At 30.0% G+C, this 13,758-nt stretch overlaps 1 protein-coding gene across 3 annotated transcripts; it reads right to left on the bottom strand.

Annotated features, from left to right (window-relative positions):
- Window positions 1–511: 511 nt before the first annotated feature.
- Window positions 512–3,593, bottom strand: LOC129309210 (CBL-interacting serine/threonine-protein kinase 21). 3 transcript variants are annotated; one of them, XM_054950647.1, is made up of 15 exons: window positions 3,189–3,592; window positions 3,020–3,082; window positions 2,848–2,919; window positions 2,655–2,762; window positions 2,499–2,570; window positions 2,364–2,417; window positions 2,091–2,216; window positions 1,906–1,995; window positions 1,691–1,816; window positions 1,505–1,612; window positions 1,299–1,415; window positions 1,142–1,207; window positions 977–1,051; window positions 787–899; window positions 512–684 (listed from the first exon to the last, which is right to left on the bottom strand). In XM_054950647.1, the coding sequence occupies exons 1-14, from the start codon at window positions 3,348–3,350 to the stop codon at window positions 816–818; spliced, it is 1,323 nt and encodes a 440-aa protein (XP_054806622.1). In that variant the 5' UTR covers window positions 3,351–3,592; the 3' UTR covers window positions 512–684; window positions 787–815. The 3 variants fall into 3 exon arrangements, 2 of the variants coding, with proteins under 2 accessions (XP_054806622.1, XP_054806621.1); XM_054950646.1 differs by having other exon boundaries at window positions 784–899; window positions 3,189–3,591; XR_008592870.1 differs by lacking the exon at window positions 512–684 and having other exon boundaries at window positions 866–899; window positions 977–1,062; window positions 3,189–3,593.
- Window positions 3,594–13,758: the final 10,165 nt, after the last annotated feature.

Below are 13,758 nucleotides of genomic sequence, written 5' to 3' on the forward strand. Positions count from 1 at the left end.
CAGATTCTCTGCAATCACAGAGTCTTGCATTTGAAAAGAGTGATACAAAATTACAAAGAGAGGGATAGTACATAATGACCCACTTCTTCTATTTACATCCACCATCTCTTTTCTCTTCATCTCAATCAAAATAAATAACATACAATCACTTTTTGTGATTGCAAAGGATCTTTATTATTCATCATTCCAACTTATAATTATTTCTGATGATGGTTCATAAGGTCTTGATTCTTGATTACCGTTAATTAGGTTGGTTCAGGTGTTGCCTCAAATAATCAATACACTAGACTAGACAAACATGATCCTTTTGTGTACCTGCTTTGAATAGAGACACGTAATTGACAGACATTTCCGGTAGAGAAGCTTGAACTGCTGCAAATTTCCATTTCAAATGTCTAATCAGTTCCTATGAGATAAATTAAAGCTATGGACAAAGCGATGTACTATTGAAGTGGTAAGTTTGCATCTGTTAATCTGTTTGTGATGAATTTAAATATAAATCGACAAAAAAAGGGGGAAAAAATGCTTGGATTGATTTTGAAATTCTGGTTTATCTTCATTCACAAAGCCTGACCCTCACTTATTACAATCATTCACAAGAAGAATGTGAAGAGATTTGGTAAAGAAAATCTTCAGGAAGATGTATAACTATGGATGCCTTTATTGTCTTCACAGTCTTCAGAGCTGAAATAGTTAATTGCAAGGTTCCAGTTAGCAAATAGCGGAAATCAACATAATTATGATCTTAGAATGATGTGATCTAGGCTTATAGATTATAATTACCACCCTGTATCTTGGTTAGCTTTCCCAGTGATTCATTCTTCCACAGACTCTTGGGATGGTGATGATGCAACAGAACCAGATTTTTCTGTCAGGAGACTAGATAGACTTTCACAAAACTGGTCATCAAAATAAATCTCAGTAAGTAAAAAACCAATGTCCTGGCATAACCAATGAAGAGGAAATGCCATCTTACTTCTTTGTATGTTCTTAAATCTCCTGTAGATTTTGATATTTCAACTACACAATGAGCTGGAGCAACTTCAATCACCTGGCAGTTGCCTCACATAGAGGTGAAATAATATTTTAGTAATAGAAGAGAAAAATACAAAATAGATCATAGTATAGAACAATAAATTACCTTAGCTGACAGGTCATAATATGATCTGGAACATCTAGTCATGAATCGTTTGGGGTGCATTTTTAACTGATATTAGTGGAAAAGTCATTAGTTACTAGCCTCTGGAAAAGCTACACAAATTAGATTCACTAAGAAATCAACTAAGCGCGTTTTATACCGTAAAGTTGTTCATTTTTTCTATTGACAGCTTCACATCTGCTGCAGCAGTTTCTATTTTCCCTACAGTTTCATAAATGTTGTGTTTGGATCCTAGTCTTGTTTTCTGCTTGTGATCCTAAGCAAGAAACACCCAACACAGATAATGATGATTGAGTGCAACATATAGATCACTTCGAGATGATTCTCTTGGATTTCTAGACCTACCTGTTCTTCAAAAAGGCCCGATAGATCGAGGTCCTGAGACATGGCTATTAATTGGAAAGCATTGATGAAACTTGAGGACTTGGTGATTGTTGCCTCTAAGATATTCTCCTGAAGCACAGAATGTCAGACGCTTTTTGTCCACACACAGTTTCCTATAACTTCTTATGCTATTTGTTGGTAAATTACCTCAACTGAATCAAAAGCAGCATTGACATCATCCATGTGAATGTTCTGATCACACTCAGACTCACAAGCAGGCAAATAGTCTGTTTGAAACCATTCATTTTCCATCATCTCTGGCACAGTTATTCTCTGAATGAAACAGCAATGAAGCGGAAAAGCATGTTGTTACCAACTAGTTACATTTACAGAAAACAGGTCATTGTTTATAAAATTTCTACCTTTGTAACTCGTGGTTCAAGTATCTTTGCAATTAGTTTCTTTTGACTTAGTGTAAACCATGGTGGACATGTGTACTCTGCTCTACATATCTGCAGAATTGAAAGCCACAAGAGAATGTAAATTGCCTGCTGAGTTTTTCTGTTAAGTTTCACTTCTGTATTGGATTGTGCCTAGAAGAGTGTACCTTCTTATACAAGTTCATCAAGTTGTGATCATCAAAAGGAAGATGACCTGAAAGTAATTCAAAAAGGATCACCCCACATGACCAAACATCAGCAGCTGCTCCATCATAGCCCTTGTTCCATAGCAGCTGATCATGACAAAAGGATTGAGGATCATAAGTTACAGGAATAATGTTATATAGGATACGATCATTAGGTTTTTCTTCCCTGTATGGCCTTCCCAGAAAAAAAAGAAAAAAAAAGAAAACTGACTTGATAAACTTGATTCAAATTACCTCAGGTGCCACATAGCTTGGGGAACCACATGCAGTTGTGAGAACATTATCAGGCTGTCAATGTATTTGAACCAGTTAGGAAGAAAACAAGTCATTGGTGGTCAGGGATGATAAAATTTTCAGAATTGGCTCTACCTTTCTCAGCGCGCTTAGTCCAAAATCAGACAGTTTGAGATTTCCTTTGCTGTCAAGAAGCAGGTTTGCTGGCTGTTGTTGATGACATGTTAAAGATCCAAGTTAATTTGGTGAAATTCCCTTTCAATTAGGCAAAGACAGATTGATTCAACTGACCTTAAGATCTCTATGATAAACTCCTTTGTTATGGCAGTAATCCACAGCATCAATAAGTTGCTGGAAGAGTTTCCTTGCTTCATTTTCATTCAACTTTCTGGCATAAGACTGGGATGATCACAGACGGTGATTAGAATTGAATCAGCATACCATAAAAAAATACTATTTGAACAGTCTATCTCTCAATTCCCACCAGCTTGTCTGATAGTTGTCCTCCTGATACATACTCCATCACAATATATATCTTCGTCTTCGTGCCAAGAACCTGTTCTCAGATCGTTTCAATGGCAAAACATGATTCAGAAGGATTAACCATTTGCTCATCCCAAACTTTTTCTGGGATTCTAACATATTTACATACATACCTCATGAATTCTTACAATATTGGGATGGTTCAGAAGCTTCATTGTTCTTATCTCTCTTTGGACCTGAAACGTTGTAACTCAGAATGAATATGCAGAAAAACACAGCGTACCGACCTGTGACTAGTTTTACATTGAAGGGACAAAAAAGAAAGACAAGGATGAAGGTTGCCTGATACTTGAGATGGCTCTCCATGACCATTTTCTTATCAAGGATCTTGATAGCTACATATTGACCATTGAGGCTGTTAACAGCAAGCTTGACCTTAGCGAATGTCCCTTCTCCAATCGTACGCCCTAGTCTGTACTTCCCAACGCTGCTTGCAAACCCCATTACTGGTAATGCTCACAATCCAAATTGCTTGCCACAGACAAGGTATAGATATTCTTCCTCAGTTTGACCGTCTCAGGATCGTTCTGTTCTGTGTCCAGCTTATTTGGAGATGAAGAGAATACTTGAAGCTTTTTGTTGGTCACCTCCATGGTGGCCGTCTGGCTTAATGATACAGAAATATATTGGGAGGAAAGTGGACACGTCGGTTATTGCATTTGAGAGGTGTTGGAAGTTTCGTAGTGTGAATGTTTTCAACAACCCCCAAATCTTTAACCATCAATAAGTAGCAGTAACGGGATTATTACAAGGACAGAGTGAGAGGTAGATGGATTTAACTGGAAGCAATTTGATATTCTGGGGTAGGTAATAAAGTTTGAATTTCATGGATTAGGGGAAAAAAAAAACTTATAACTACGTTATCTTATATTTATTTAAAGTGTTATAGGAAAAATTTGCCTTTAATGTTTTCCTTCAACATTTTAAAATAGTGTCCTGACCATTAACAAATATTAATTTTGACCATTAGTTGATCACAAAATTACAGAAAATGATTCTAGAAAAAAAACTAATAACTTTTATATAATTTTCTTGATCATTTATTATAAATTTGAGGGTTTTTTAGTTTTACAGTTAACTAATTATTAAAGTTCATATTTGTTAATGATAAAGGCAATATTACTTTGTTTTGAAATGTAAAAAATATATTAAAAATGAGTTTAGGATTTTAATAATGGGCATATAGTTTAAGGACATAATTGTCTTTCGATCCTTTTTTTTAATGCATTATGAATATTGATTTTGTAGGAAGTGATAAGGGAGTACAGCAGATATTAAAAGTACTGAAAGTTGCGGCATGTAGGGGTAAATGGTGGAGGAAAGGAAGGTAAGGAGAGGACGGGTTGATGGAACGTGGTTTGAAAGGAAGATGAGGGTTGAAAAGTGCGTCTTCGTTTCTTAATCTAATAAAAATTTGGAGACTCTTTTGTATTTTATTGTATGGCCTTCCTTTTTTCGCCTATTAACGTCTCCTCACTAATCGTGCGTCACTAATTTCTTACCCTCCACGTTGCCTCATCTTTTATTTAATTGAACCACTCATTAGTTGAGGGGCGAAATGACCTTGAGGTCCCTTCAAGCAAAATAATCGCATTTTGGGTTCAAAGAATTCAAAGTTTCATGCAAGAGGTCAAATGTCAAAAATACCCCTAATACCAGGTAATGGGTAAATGTAACATGTGACAACCAAGTACTGATTTTTAAAGGTAACTTGTAATTGTGTGAATAAATATGACGTGTGATCACTACCATAAATTGACCGGTGATTGACTTGTGAAAATTTGAAATGTTGTTGTCAATTACAAAACTTTTACTTGTTAACTTTTTAGGGGGACTTAGAATTTTATTTTACAATTAAAAAAATAATTACTTGTCACATTTACCATACACTTTCAAATTATCTTCAAAAATTAACACGTAAAAGTTCTTCAATTGACAAACATTTTTAGAATTTGACAAGTCAATCTCTAGTTGTTACATGTCTCATTTACTTGTATAATTCTAAGTTATTTTTTAAAAAATAACATACATGTAACCATTCTCTAATTGACAAGTATGTGTTTGAATTTTGATAAGTGTTGTCATGTGGTGTTTGCTCGTATCATCGATATTTTAAAACTTGATCTCAATATTCAAAAGTCAAAATAGATTTCTACTATAGTCTAGCTAGCTTGTGGAAGAATTTCAAGATTTTTTTAAATCCAAAATAATATTATCTTCTTTCATGAGCCCTCAATGATGTAACATCCTAAGTTTTTCAATTAGGAATTATCAATATTTTTAAAGGTATTTTGGTTAAATTCGATAAATTTTTTTATTGATAGTGTTTAAGGGGACTAATATAGTTTTTGAATTCTTTAATAGCCTTAAAAGAAGGCTAGATTGAAGTTCGAATAAGCCATGGCACAAAGGAAAGTTTAAATTTCGATAGGGCTCTTTGTGTCCATGCACTGCGATGGGATGTGTTAATGTACTGCAGTGTATGTGCAAAATCTGCACTTATCAAATTTGTGAACTAGACTGAAAATCAGAAAAGAAGAAAGGGTGAATGCAAGAGGAGCAATGGAGGAGCTTGTGGTCTGCTAGGGCATAACCTTGGGCCACTTTTGAACACACTTAGGGCAAGATTTGTCATTAGGTAAGTTTCCCTTTTCCTCCCCCTCTCGCTTTTATGCGAAAATTCTGATTTTAGGGCATTTAGGGGCTTTTTTTTTGTGTTTGAGTATTGAACGAACCCATTGACTTATTTAAAGTCTTGAGGAGTTGAATCAAGCCTCTAACCTTAGGTTTATGAGTTTTACGGTGATTTAGAATTTTTGTTGAGGGTTTAAACAAACCTTAAGCATAATTTGAGAGTTTTTAGACAATATGGATAATTGGATGGTGATTTTGGTATGTTTAGATGTTAAATAGGATTTTTAAAGTGTTTTGGAAGGTTGATGTTGTTAAATAAGGAATTTGAGAGTTTTTGGTACTTAGAACTTCATAAATTCAAGGTTTATCTGGAGTGCTAATTGACAATTATCACTTGATTGTATAAATTAGTATTGCTCGAGCTTTATCAGTATGTATTAGAATGTGTGGAGCTAACGTTGAACCACGGTGACTCTTTTGTGTGACAAAGGATTGAGTTAACGAAATAATTTATACTATTTAATTATATTGCTTAACTATTTGTAAGTAGATATGTTAAATTTGTTACTTGAGATTTGATAACCTTGCATATTACGAAATGTGATTTTGTGCATAAAAAACTATTTGTAAATGATGAGAATGGTGAAATTTTATATCGACTGGTTGAGAAATTTGAAATGTATGTGTTATATGATAAGTGTGAATATGATCATGTTAGGGGTGAGAGTTCACCTGTAAGAAGGAGTAGTGAAAATCCATATGGCATATATCTTCTTAGTGTCTAGTGAGGCATGACATTGGAGAAAGTCTCCTTAGTATCTATGTGGGATATGGTGTTGTGTTGGTAGTACGATACCTCAATTTGTGTGCGATATAGGGGGCCATAGTTCGAAGTGGGATAGGATACTTTTAGCTGGATGATCCTACCACTGAAGGTAAGCTCGAATCATTGTGAATGCACATTTGGTTCCAAGAGCCTATGGTTTCAGTCAAGGTGATATGGAGGCTCAAATGATAGAATGATCATGCTAGCGGTAAAATGACTTGTTTTTGTGAAAAGGATTTGTTAAATATGCTAAAGTGAAAATATACATTTATTATGGAAAATGTTATACTGTAATATGCTCTAAAAGTGTTTTGGTGCTTCATTGCTTTACTCTCATATGATTGCATGTTAATTAATAGTAGTGAATTATTCTTTTATTGAATGTTTATCTCACCTCATGGTTATATTTTACAAGCGAGGGCTTCAGTACGAACAAGGGAAAGGAAGGGCAACCGAAGAGTAAAGAACTCATTTGTATAACTCTTTTCCTTGTCATTTTGGTTTGTAATGAATATGCCATAAATATTATGCCAACTTAAGATCATGACATTGTTTTGATATCACTTATATGAGGATTTGTGATAGGTATGCGTATCTTGGCTTAAGATTGATGCTATTGTGATAGAATGAGTATGTTCGGCTAAGATACAATCACAAGTGATATAATTGTAATAATTTATGTGTTGAAATGACCAAAACAATATTTGTTGTTAAGTTTCATCCAACCTCTTTGTGTTGTTGTAATTGGGAGTTTAATGGTCATTTTAAGTATGTTTGGTTAATTGAGTGATATGAATGGCCATATGTATTGTGTGTGGGTTTATTTGAGGTGGTCAATTGATTATGGATCTAATGACATTTGGTAATGTATTTTGGACACATTTGAAAGTATTTTAAGATGAAAACAAACCATTTTGAGTTCAGGCATCCATCTTTTTAATGGATAATTAATTAAGTGTGAGACTGGTGCCATTAACTAGAGTGCTCGAATAGCTTTTTGTAAACACTTAAACCGCCTAAAATCAGACGTTAGATGGTGAAACGACATGCTTTGAAAGTTCGGATTGCTGTCCTAATAGCAATTTCTTGTCATGACAATTGCTATGTGCTGCAGTGCAAATGCTCATTGAGGAATTTGTCCCTTTATGCCATTTGCACGACAAGTGTGGCCTGCGTCGTGGTAGACGGCCATATTTAAAAAATTATCAAATTGTATCAGCTTGTTTTTAGGTGCTATTTGATTTTCATGCTTCCGTTATCATATTGGACTGACTTTAAATTATAGTTTGAGTTCAAACAATATTTCTAAAAGGGTTTTCTTAAGATCCCATTATTTTAAACTAATTACCTTTTAAACTTTTGGATTGTGATAACTTTTACTTGAAATTTTATTTAATCCTGATTATCACAATGACATGTAGTGTGTTGTTTTTATAATGTGAAGGTGGACATTACAAATGACATTTTCTTTTTTGGATACAATGAAAATCACCCTCAAAGACATTTTCCCTTAATTGAACTTGAATCTTCCTTCCGTTCAAAAATGTAAGGCATTTTTAACTGAATCTTACCCTCCAATAAAGTAGTTACTTACTTTCAAACTAACCCTATCTTTTCATATTTACTCTTATTAAACACCCTACAATAAATATAAAGTCATTATCAATAGGGGCACTTTTGAAAAAAAAAAGACAATAATTACACTTTGAAAGATTAAAAATGCCTTACATTTTTAAATATTCAACTCGTCAGAAAATACTTAATATTTTTGAATGAAAGGAGTATGAGATTCTCTTTACCATTAACCATTGAGACTCCTTATAATTGTTTGATTTTTTTATCTTTATCCTTATAATTAATTTAATCTAGTTATGTTTAATAGACGAATGTAATTACTAAATTAAAAGAAAACTATGATGTTTATTTATTTTTTTTTAAATTAGTTCGGCAAAATTTAAACTTTTAACTCCTGCACATCATCATACAATTGTCATCTGAGTTAACATTAGATGACCAAGATACTCATTTCTACGATTTAAGATTTAGATCATTTTTTGTCTGATGTCTTAATTATTATTAATTAATGGGCCATCTTAACTTCCCGCCCTTTTTACATGCTTCTTTCTTTTTTATTTTTTTTAATTGTTTATAAGTATCATTAGTAATTCTGTTTGAGACACAACTAATTTTTTTTTCACATTTCTATTAGTCTATAAATGATTATTCAGATTAAAACTCCACTTTACCTCGAAAGCCTTTTTAAAAGAGTTTTGGCTATTCCAAAGAGATTACATGGCAATGTAACACAATGTTATGAAATCAATACAATAATTTCATTTTTTTAATAATTAACATTAAGTCGAATGTTAGTGTAAGCTGAAAGATTTTTTTTTTTTGAAACAGCATGACTATTTAAAAATGAATAGTATTATATTGTTTTCTTTACATTATTTCACAATTTTTTTTAAAGATACATATAATTCCTCCAAGAATTTCCTAGACCAAAATGCAGGTAAACCCTTAATTATTCGTATTTGAAATGCATGTTGAAAGAAATATTGGGCAATAATGAAATGTCAAATTTTAAAATTAATAAAAAAACTTCTAATTTTTTAATTTTTAAAATCTAGATTCTAGAAGGAACTTTCCAAAATATGGAGAGAATACCCCAAAAAATTTCATTTAAGGACTATTATAGGAAAAAATATTTATATTGAGGACCTAGATTTTTTGAAAAGGAAGAATTATTGATAGTATAAAATATAGTTAATATAAAGAGTAAAGAAGAATAAGACAGTACAAAAAATGAAGAAAAAATAATAGAGAAAAATTTTTATTCACTTGTGTACATATACTTTGGACATAACCTCTATTTAAAATCCTCCAATCATTCAAGTCCTATTTTAATGGTGCATCATGTCACGATTTGAAAGTTATAAGCTATTAACAACAAGAAGCTCCTTATATGTCATTCATTAGGATATTAAGAATAAAGGAATTCTAAGAATTATGAGTTATAGACATTTACAATATAATATTTATAATATTCCCCCTTGGATGTACATAACAAACATTGTACTTTATTAAACCTTACTATAAAAAACCTAATAGAATAAAAACTTAGTGAAGGAAAAAGAGTATAAAATATTTTTAAATATTCGTTAGAGTTGTCTCATTAAAAACCCTTCCAAGAAACTCAGTGGGATGAAACCTTGAAAAAGAAAAAAGAGTATAACATGATATTTACTTCCCATAGTCTCCCCCAGGAATAATATCACTTCATTCCCCTTGATGACACTATCACTTTATGTCTCTGAATCTACACATTCTAATACAAGAAATATAGCTAATATGCAATGTAAAGAAGAATAATACAATACAAGAAATAAGAGAAAAACTAATGGAGGAGAATTCTTACTCACTTATAGTTTTAAAATCTTACAACCTTAAATACATTCATTTATATCGGGCTTTAGGTAAACTTATCATTTTTTATGGTCATATCTTTCTTTTAGATTATTCCACAATTCTTGTGGATTTTTTACTTTCAGATACTTAGCTTTTAATCCTTTATGAAGATAATGATGAATGAATATCATTACGTTGGCCTTATCTTGAATACTTGCTTTATTTCTAGGTAAAATTGCATTTCTTAACCTTTGGCGTTTAGGTGAATTTTAGCATCTAGCATCCATAACAAATAATTCTTTCCCATAATATCAAGATCCATAAATTCAAGTTCGGTATGATTTTTCATGATTCAAACTAAAATAATAATAACAATTAAAATTATGATAAATTAATAAATAAAGCATAATAAATAAATTTTATAGTAAAAAATCCTTCACACACACCGAAATGATAAATAACCATATATAAATTATAAAATATTATTTATAATAAATTATAATATAAAGAAACGAATATAAACAATCAAACTTATTAAACAAATAAAGCATAATAAAGATAAAGAAATACAATAAAACAAATAAATTGATCTATAAAGCAAACTATTCATATGATATTAATAAATAAAAAAATTTATATTACAACATAAATTAATCAACACACACATATAAATAAACCAAAATGTATAATATATATATGTAGAGTATTAATTTAATGGAGGTCTAAAAAAAATAAAGATGACATCAAATACATAAATATAAAAGGAAAAAAAGTATATCAATCTTCATAAAAATATAAAACAACAAATAATAAAATAAAGCAATGCATGACCAAAAAAAAAAAGCAATGAATGGTTAATGAGACTTGACTGAATTAAATCACTAATCACATGATTATTTTAAATGACCAAAATGGAAAAATGTAAAATCACTTTATAACTAAAAAAAGAAAATGATAGGAAAATAAAATAATAAAATATAATATAATAAATATATAAACACATAACCATGAACGTTAATAGAAAAATAATATAAAATATAATTTATATATATTTATATGATTTAAGAATACATTAATTTAGTTAAAAGCTCATACCTTATTTTCAAAATAATTCATACTAAAATATGTTATAAAATATAGCTAATATGAATAATAGATAAGAACAAGACAACACAAGAAATGAGAAAGAGAACAATGGAAGAGAGTTCTTATTCATGGTGTGTATATATATTTTGAGTATAAAAACTTTATTTATAGACCTCCAACAATTCAAATCCTATCATACTGTTACAAAGATATAAAGAGCAATATAATGGTGTATATGTGACCTTTAATTTGAAGATTACAGGCTATTAACACAAAAAAAACTTCTTCTATACCATTCATTAGGACATTAAAAATAAAGGAATCTTAAGAGTTATGCGTTACAGAAATCCATCACATAATATTATAGCAAACAGATCAATGCTAAATGAAAAATTAATTATTTACAAGTCCTAATTACATGTAATAAATACAAAGTATAATATGTAAATACAGAAATTTGACTTGTAAAAAGACTGAGAAAATAAGTAATGTTCTTATTTGACAATTAGTTGTGGTTCTCTCTTTAAAAAAAATTACAAAATTAGAAAGCTTTATTTAAATTATTTCTTAGAATATAGATATTTAATTTACAGTTATACATTTCATTATCCCCAAAATCTCTTTCAACAATTCAATCATGAATAGGTAAGGGTTAAAACTCTTCTTCACTCCTCAATATTGTTGCAGGAATTATAAACAACACAAAGAAAATTATGGACCAAAGAAATACATAATTTTTTAAAATTAGTGTAATGTCATTTTTTTAACAATCAACAGTAACATTAAGTCAATCTTTAATGTAGGTCGGTAAGCTTTTCTGACCTTAATATTGTCTGTTAAAAATAACAATATTGCATAGGTTTTTAAAAATAATATGCTATTTTTTGTTTCGCAATTTTCGTTATGGTGCCCATAACTCCTCCAAAAATACTTCTGAAGAAAAAATATATCTTAACTATCCGTAGTTGAAATCTTGAGAGAAATACTGGGCAAGAGTGAGACGTCTAACTTTAAATTTTAATTTTACACTCTTAGAAAGAATTTATACTTAAATTATTTAATTAAATAAAAGAAATTATCAAACACTCTGCAATTTTTAAAATCAAGATTCTAGAAGGAGCTCTTTCCAAACGTGGAGAGGAATATACCAAAAGTATGGCGATGACTGGGTCTACCGGACAAAAAATAAAAGAAGGAGAAAAAGATAACTTGATTTTACCGGTGATCCATGAGAAGAGTTAATGTGACTGACAGGTGATAACTCAATTGAATATGAAATTAAAATTAACGCATTTCGACATTTTTTTTTTCAAAAATTATAACTTTGATAATATGCCACATTTTATTAATTTATTTAACATGCATGAAATATTAAACATGCACTTGCTTGTTCTGCCCTTTTCTGATTGAATTCTCCAGGGTTTTTTTTTTAAAAAAATAAAGTTTAAGATTTCTTCACCAAAAAAATTAAATCTTAATTTTGGAAAAAAAATTTAAGGAAACCAGCTGCCTGCTAATTACAACCATATTTTCAAAAAATATATGACAAAAATATGAAATGTAAACATTTAAACTGTGATGTTTTTCCATCCATAATGACAAAACCCATCATTTACTGAAATGTTATCGTATGTGGATCCACTAATTTCAAAATAAGAAAAAAAATTAAATATTTCGCTATAAAATTACAATAGAGCAACATAATGTAAAACCAAATCAAATATATCAAATTTTATATTAAACTAGAGGCCGTTAATTTGAGCGGCCAAGCTTATTGTTAAATTTTATATGAAATTAAAGTATCATATTTTTATATAAAAAGTTTATATAATTAAGTTTGGTCCTAACATCTTTTTAGCATTTGATTTATTTGGGCTGGCCAAATACTAAAAATTTTTAAAAATATTTTTTCTCTATTTTTTGAACTAATTTCAATTTTTAAGTATAACTCTATTAAGAATGAAATATTATTTTGAATTTAAAAGAATAAAATGAAAAATAATAATTTATCAGCTATGTATTTAAGTAACCTTGCTACTATTTTGTTGTAATATGTGTAATTTATTTATAAATATTTTCTTTACTTGTAAATTAATGTCTTAATTATTTAAATATCACTCTTATCATGATTATATATAAATATTTTATATATTTTAATTAAATTATATTATTTTAATTATGAAAAATTTAATCTCAATTCAATCATGATTAGACTACAATGCCATGATTAGTTCAAACTTTTAATAACTTTTGAGTAAACTGTACTTTTCATTCTTAAGAACAAAAAAAAAAATAACAATCATTATATTTAGTCTGTAAACTTAAATTTTTTAAATAGATCATTCATTGAATATGAGTCGTGATGAGATAAAATTCATAGTTTCTCCATCCATTACAAATTATAAGCAGTGTTTATTTTAAAAAAAAATTACATACCAATAAAGTTATTATTCTCAATTACTAATGCACTCTATAATGAGTGAGAGATACATTTATATAAATATTTAGGTTAATAAATATAAGGGATAAAATGAAAAAATATGTTTAGTCTAATTAGTTGATTAACTATGTGATCACAAATATTAATGTGAGCTTTAACATTTTAAGAGACCACTAGTTAACATGCTTTAGAAAACAATAAAATAATGGATGTGAGCCCAGGCAATTTAATTTTATATCACCTCGTTTTTTTCAACTAAGTCCCCTTCACGAGAGCTAATAATTTAACAATGGTGGTGGGTGGTGTCCAAGTTCTAGATGAGCACTTAAGCCCCCAACGTACAATATCCACCAAACACTTATAATTTTAAACCTAATTTCCCAATATTTAGTGTGCACAGTCCCCTAAACCTCATCACTCTTCCCTTTGCTTTGTCTTTGCTTCAACTACAGATCTGA

This window comes from Prosopis cineraria, unplaced genomic scaffold (assembly GCF_029017545.1).
Source record: "Prosopis cineraria cultivar Desert tree isolate PC_DT_omini unplaced genomic scaffold, ASM2901754v1 PC4, whole genome shotgun sequence".
Taxonomy (NCBI): domain Eukaryota; kingdom Viridiplantae; phylum Streptophyta; class Magnoliopsida; order Fabales; family Fabaceae; genus Prosopis; species Prosopis cineraria.

What these genes read in the sequence shown, in the direction of transcription:
- LOC129309210 (XM_054950647.1), bottom strand. Translation starts at nt 3,350, where the DNA reads ATGGGGTTTGCAAGCAGCGTTGGGAAGTACAGACTAGGGCGTACGATT. An exon ending in TTTATCATAGAGATCTTAAG is followed by an intron (nt 2,571 to 2,654) that starts GTCAGTTGAATC and finishes CATCAACAACAG; the next exon opens with CCAGCAAACCTGCTTCTTGA. An exon ending in GACTAAGCGCGCTGAGAAAG is followed by an intron (nt 2,418 to 2,498) that starts GTAGAGCCAATT and finishes ATACATTGACAG; the next exon opens with CCTGATAATGTTCTCACAAC.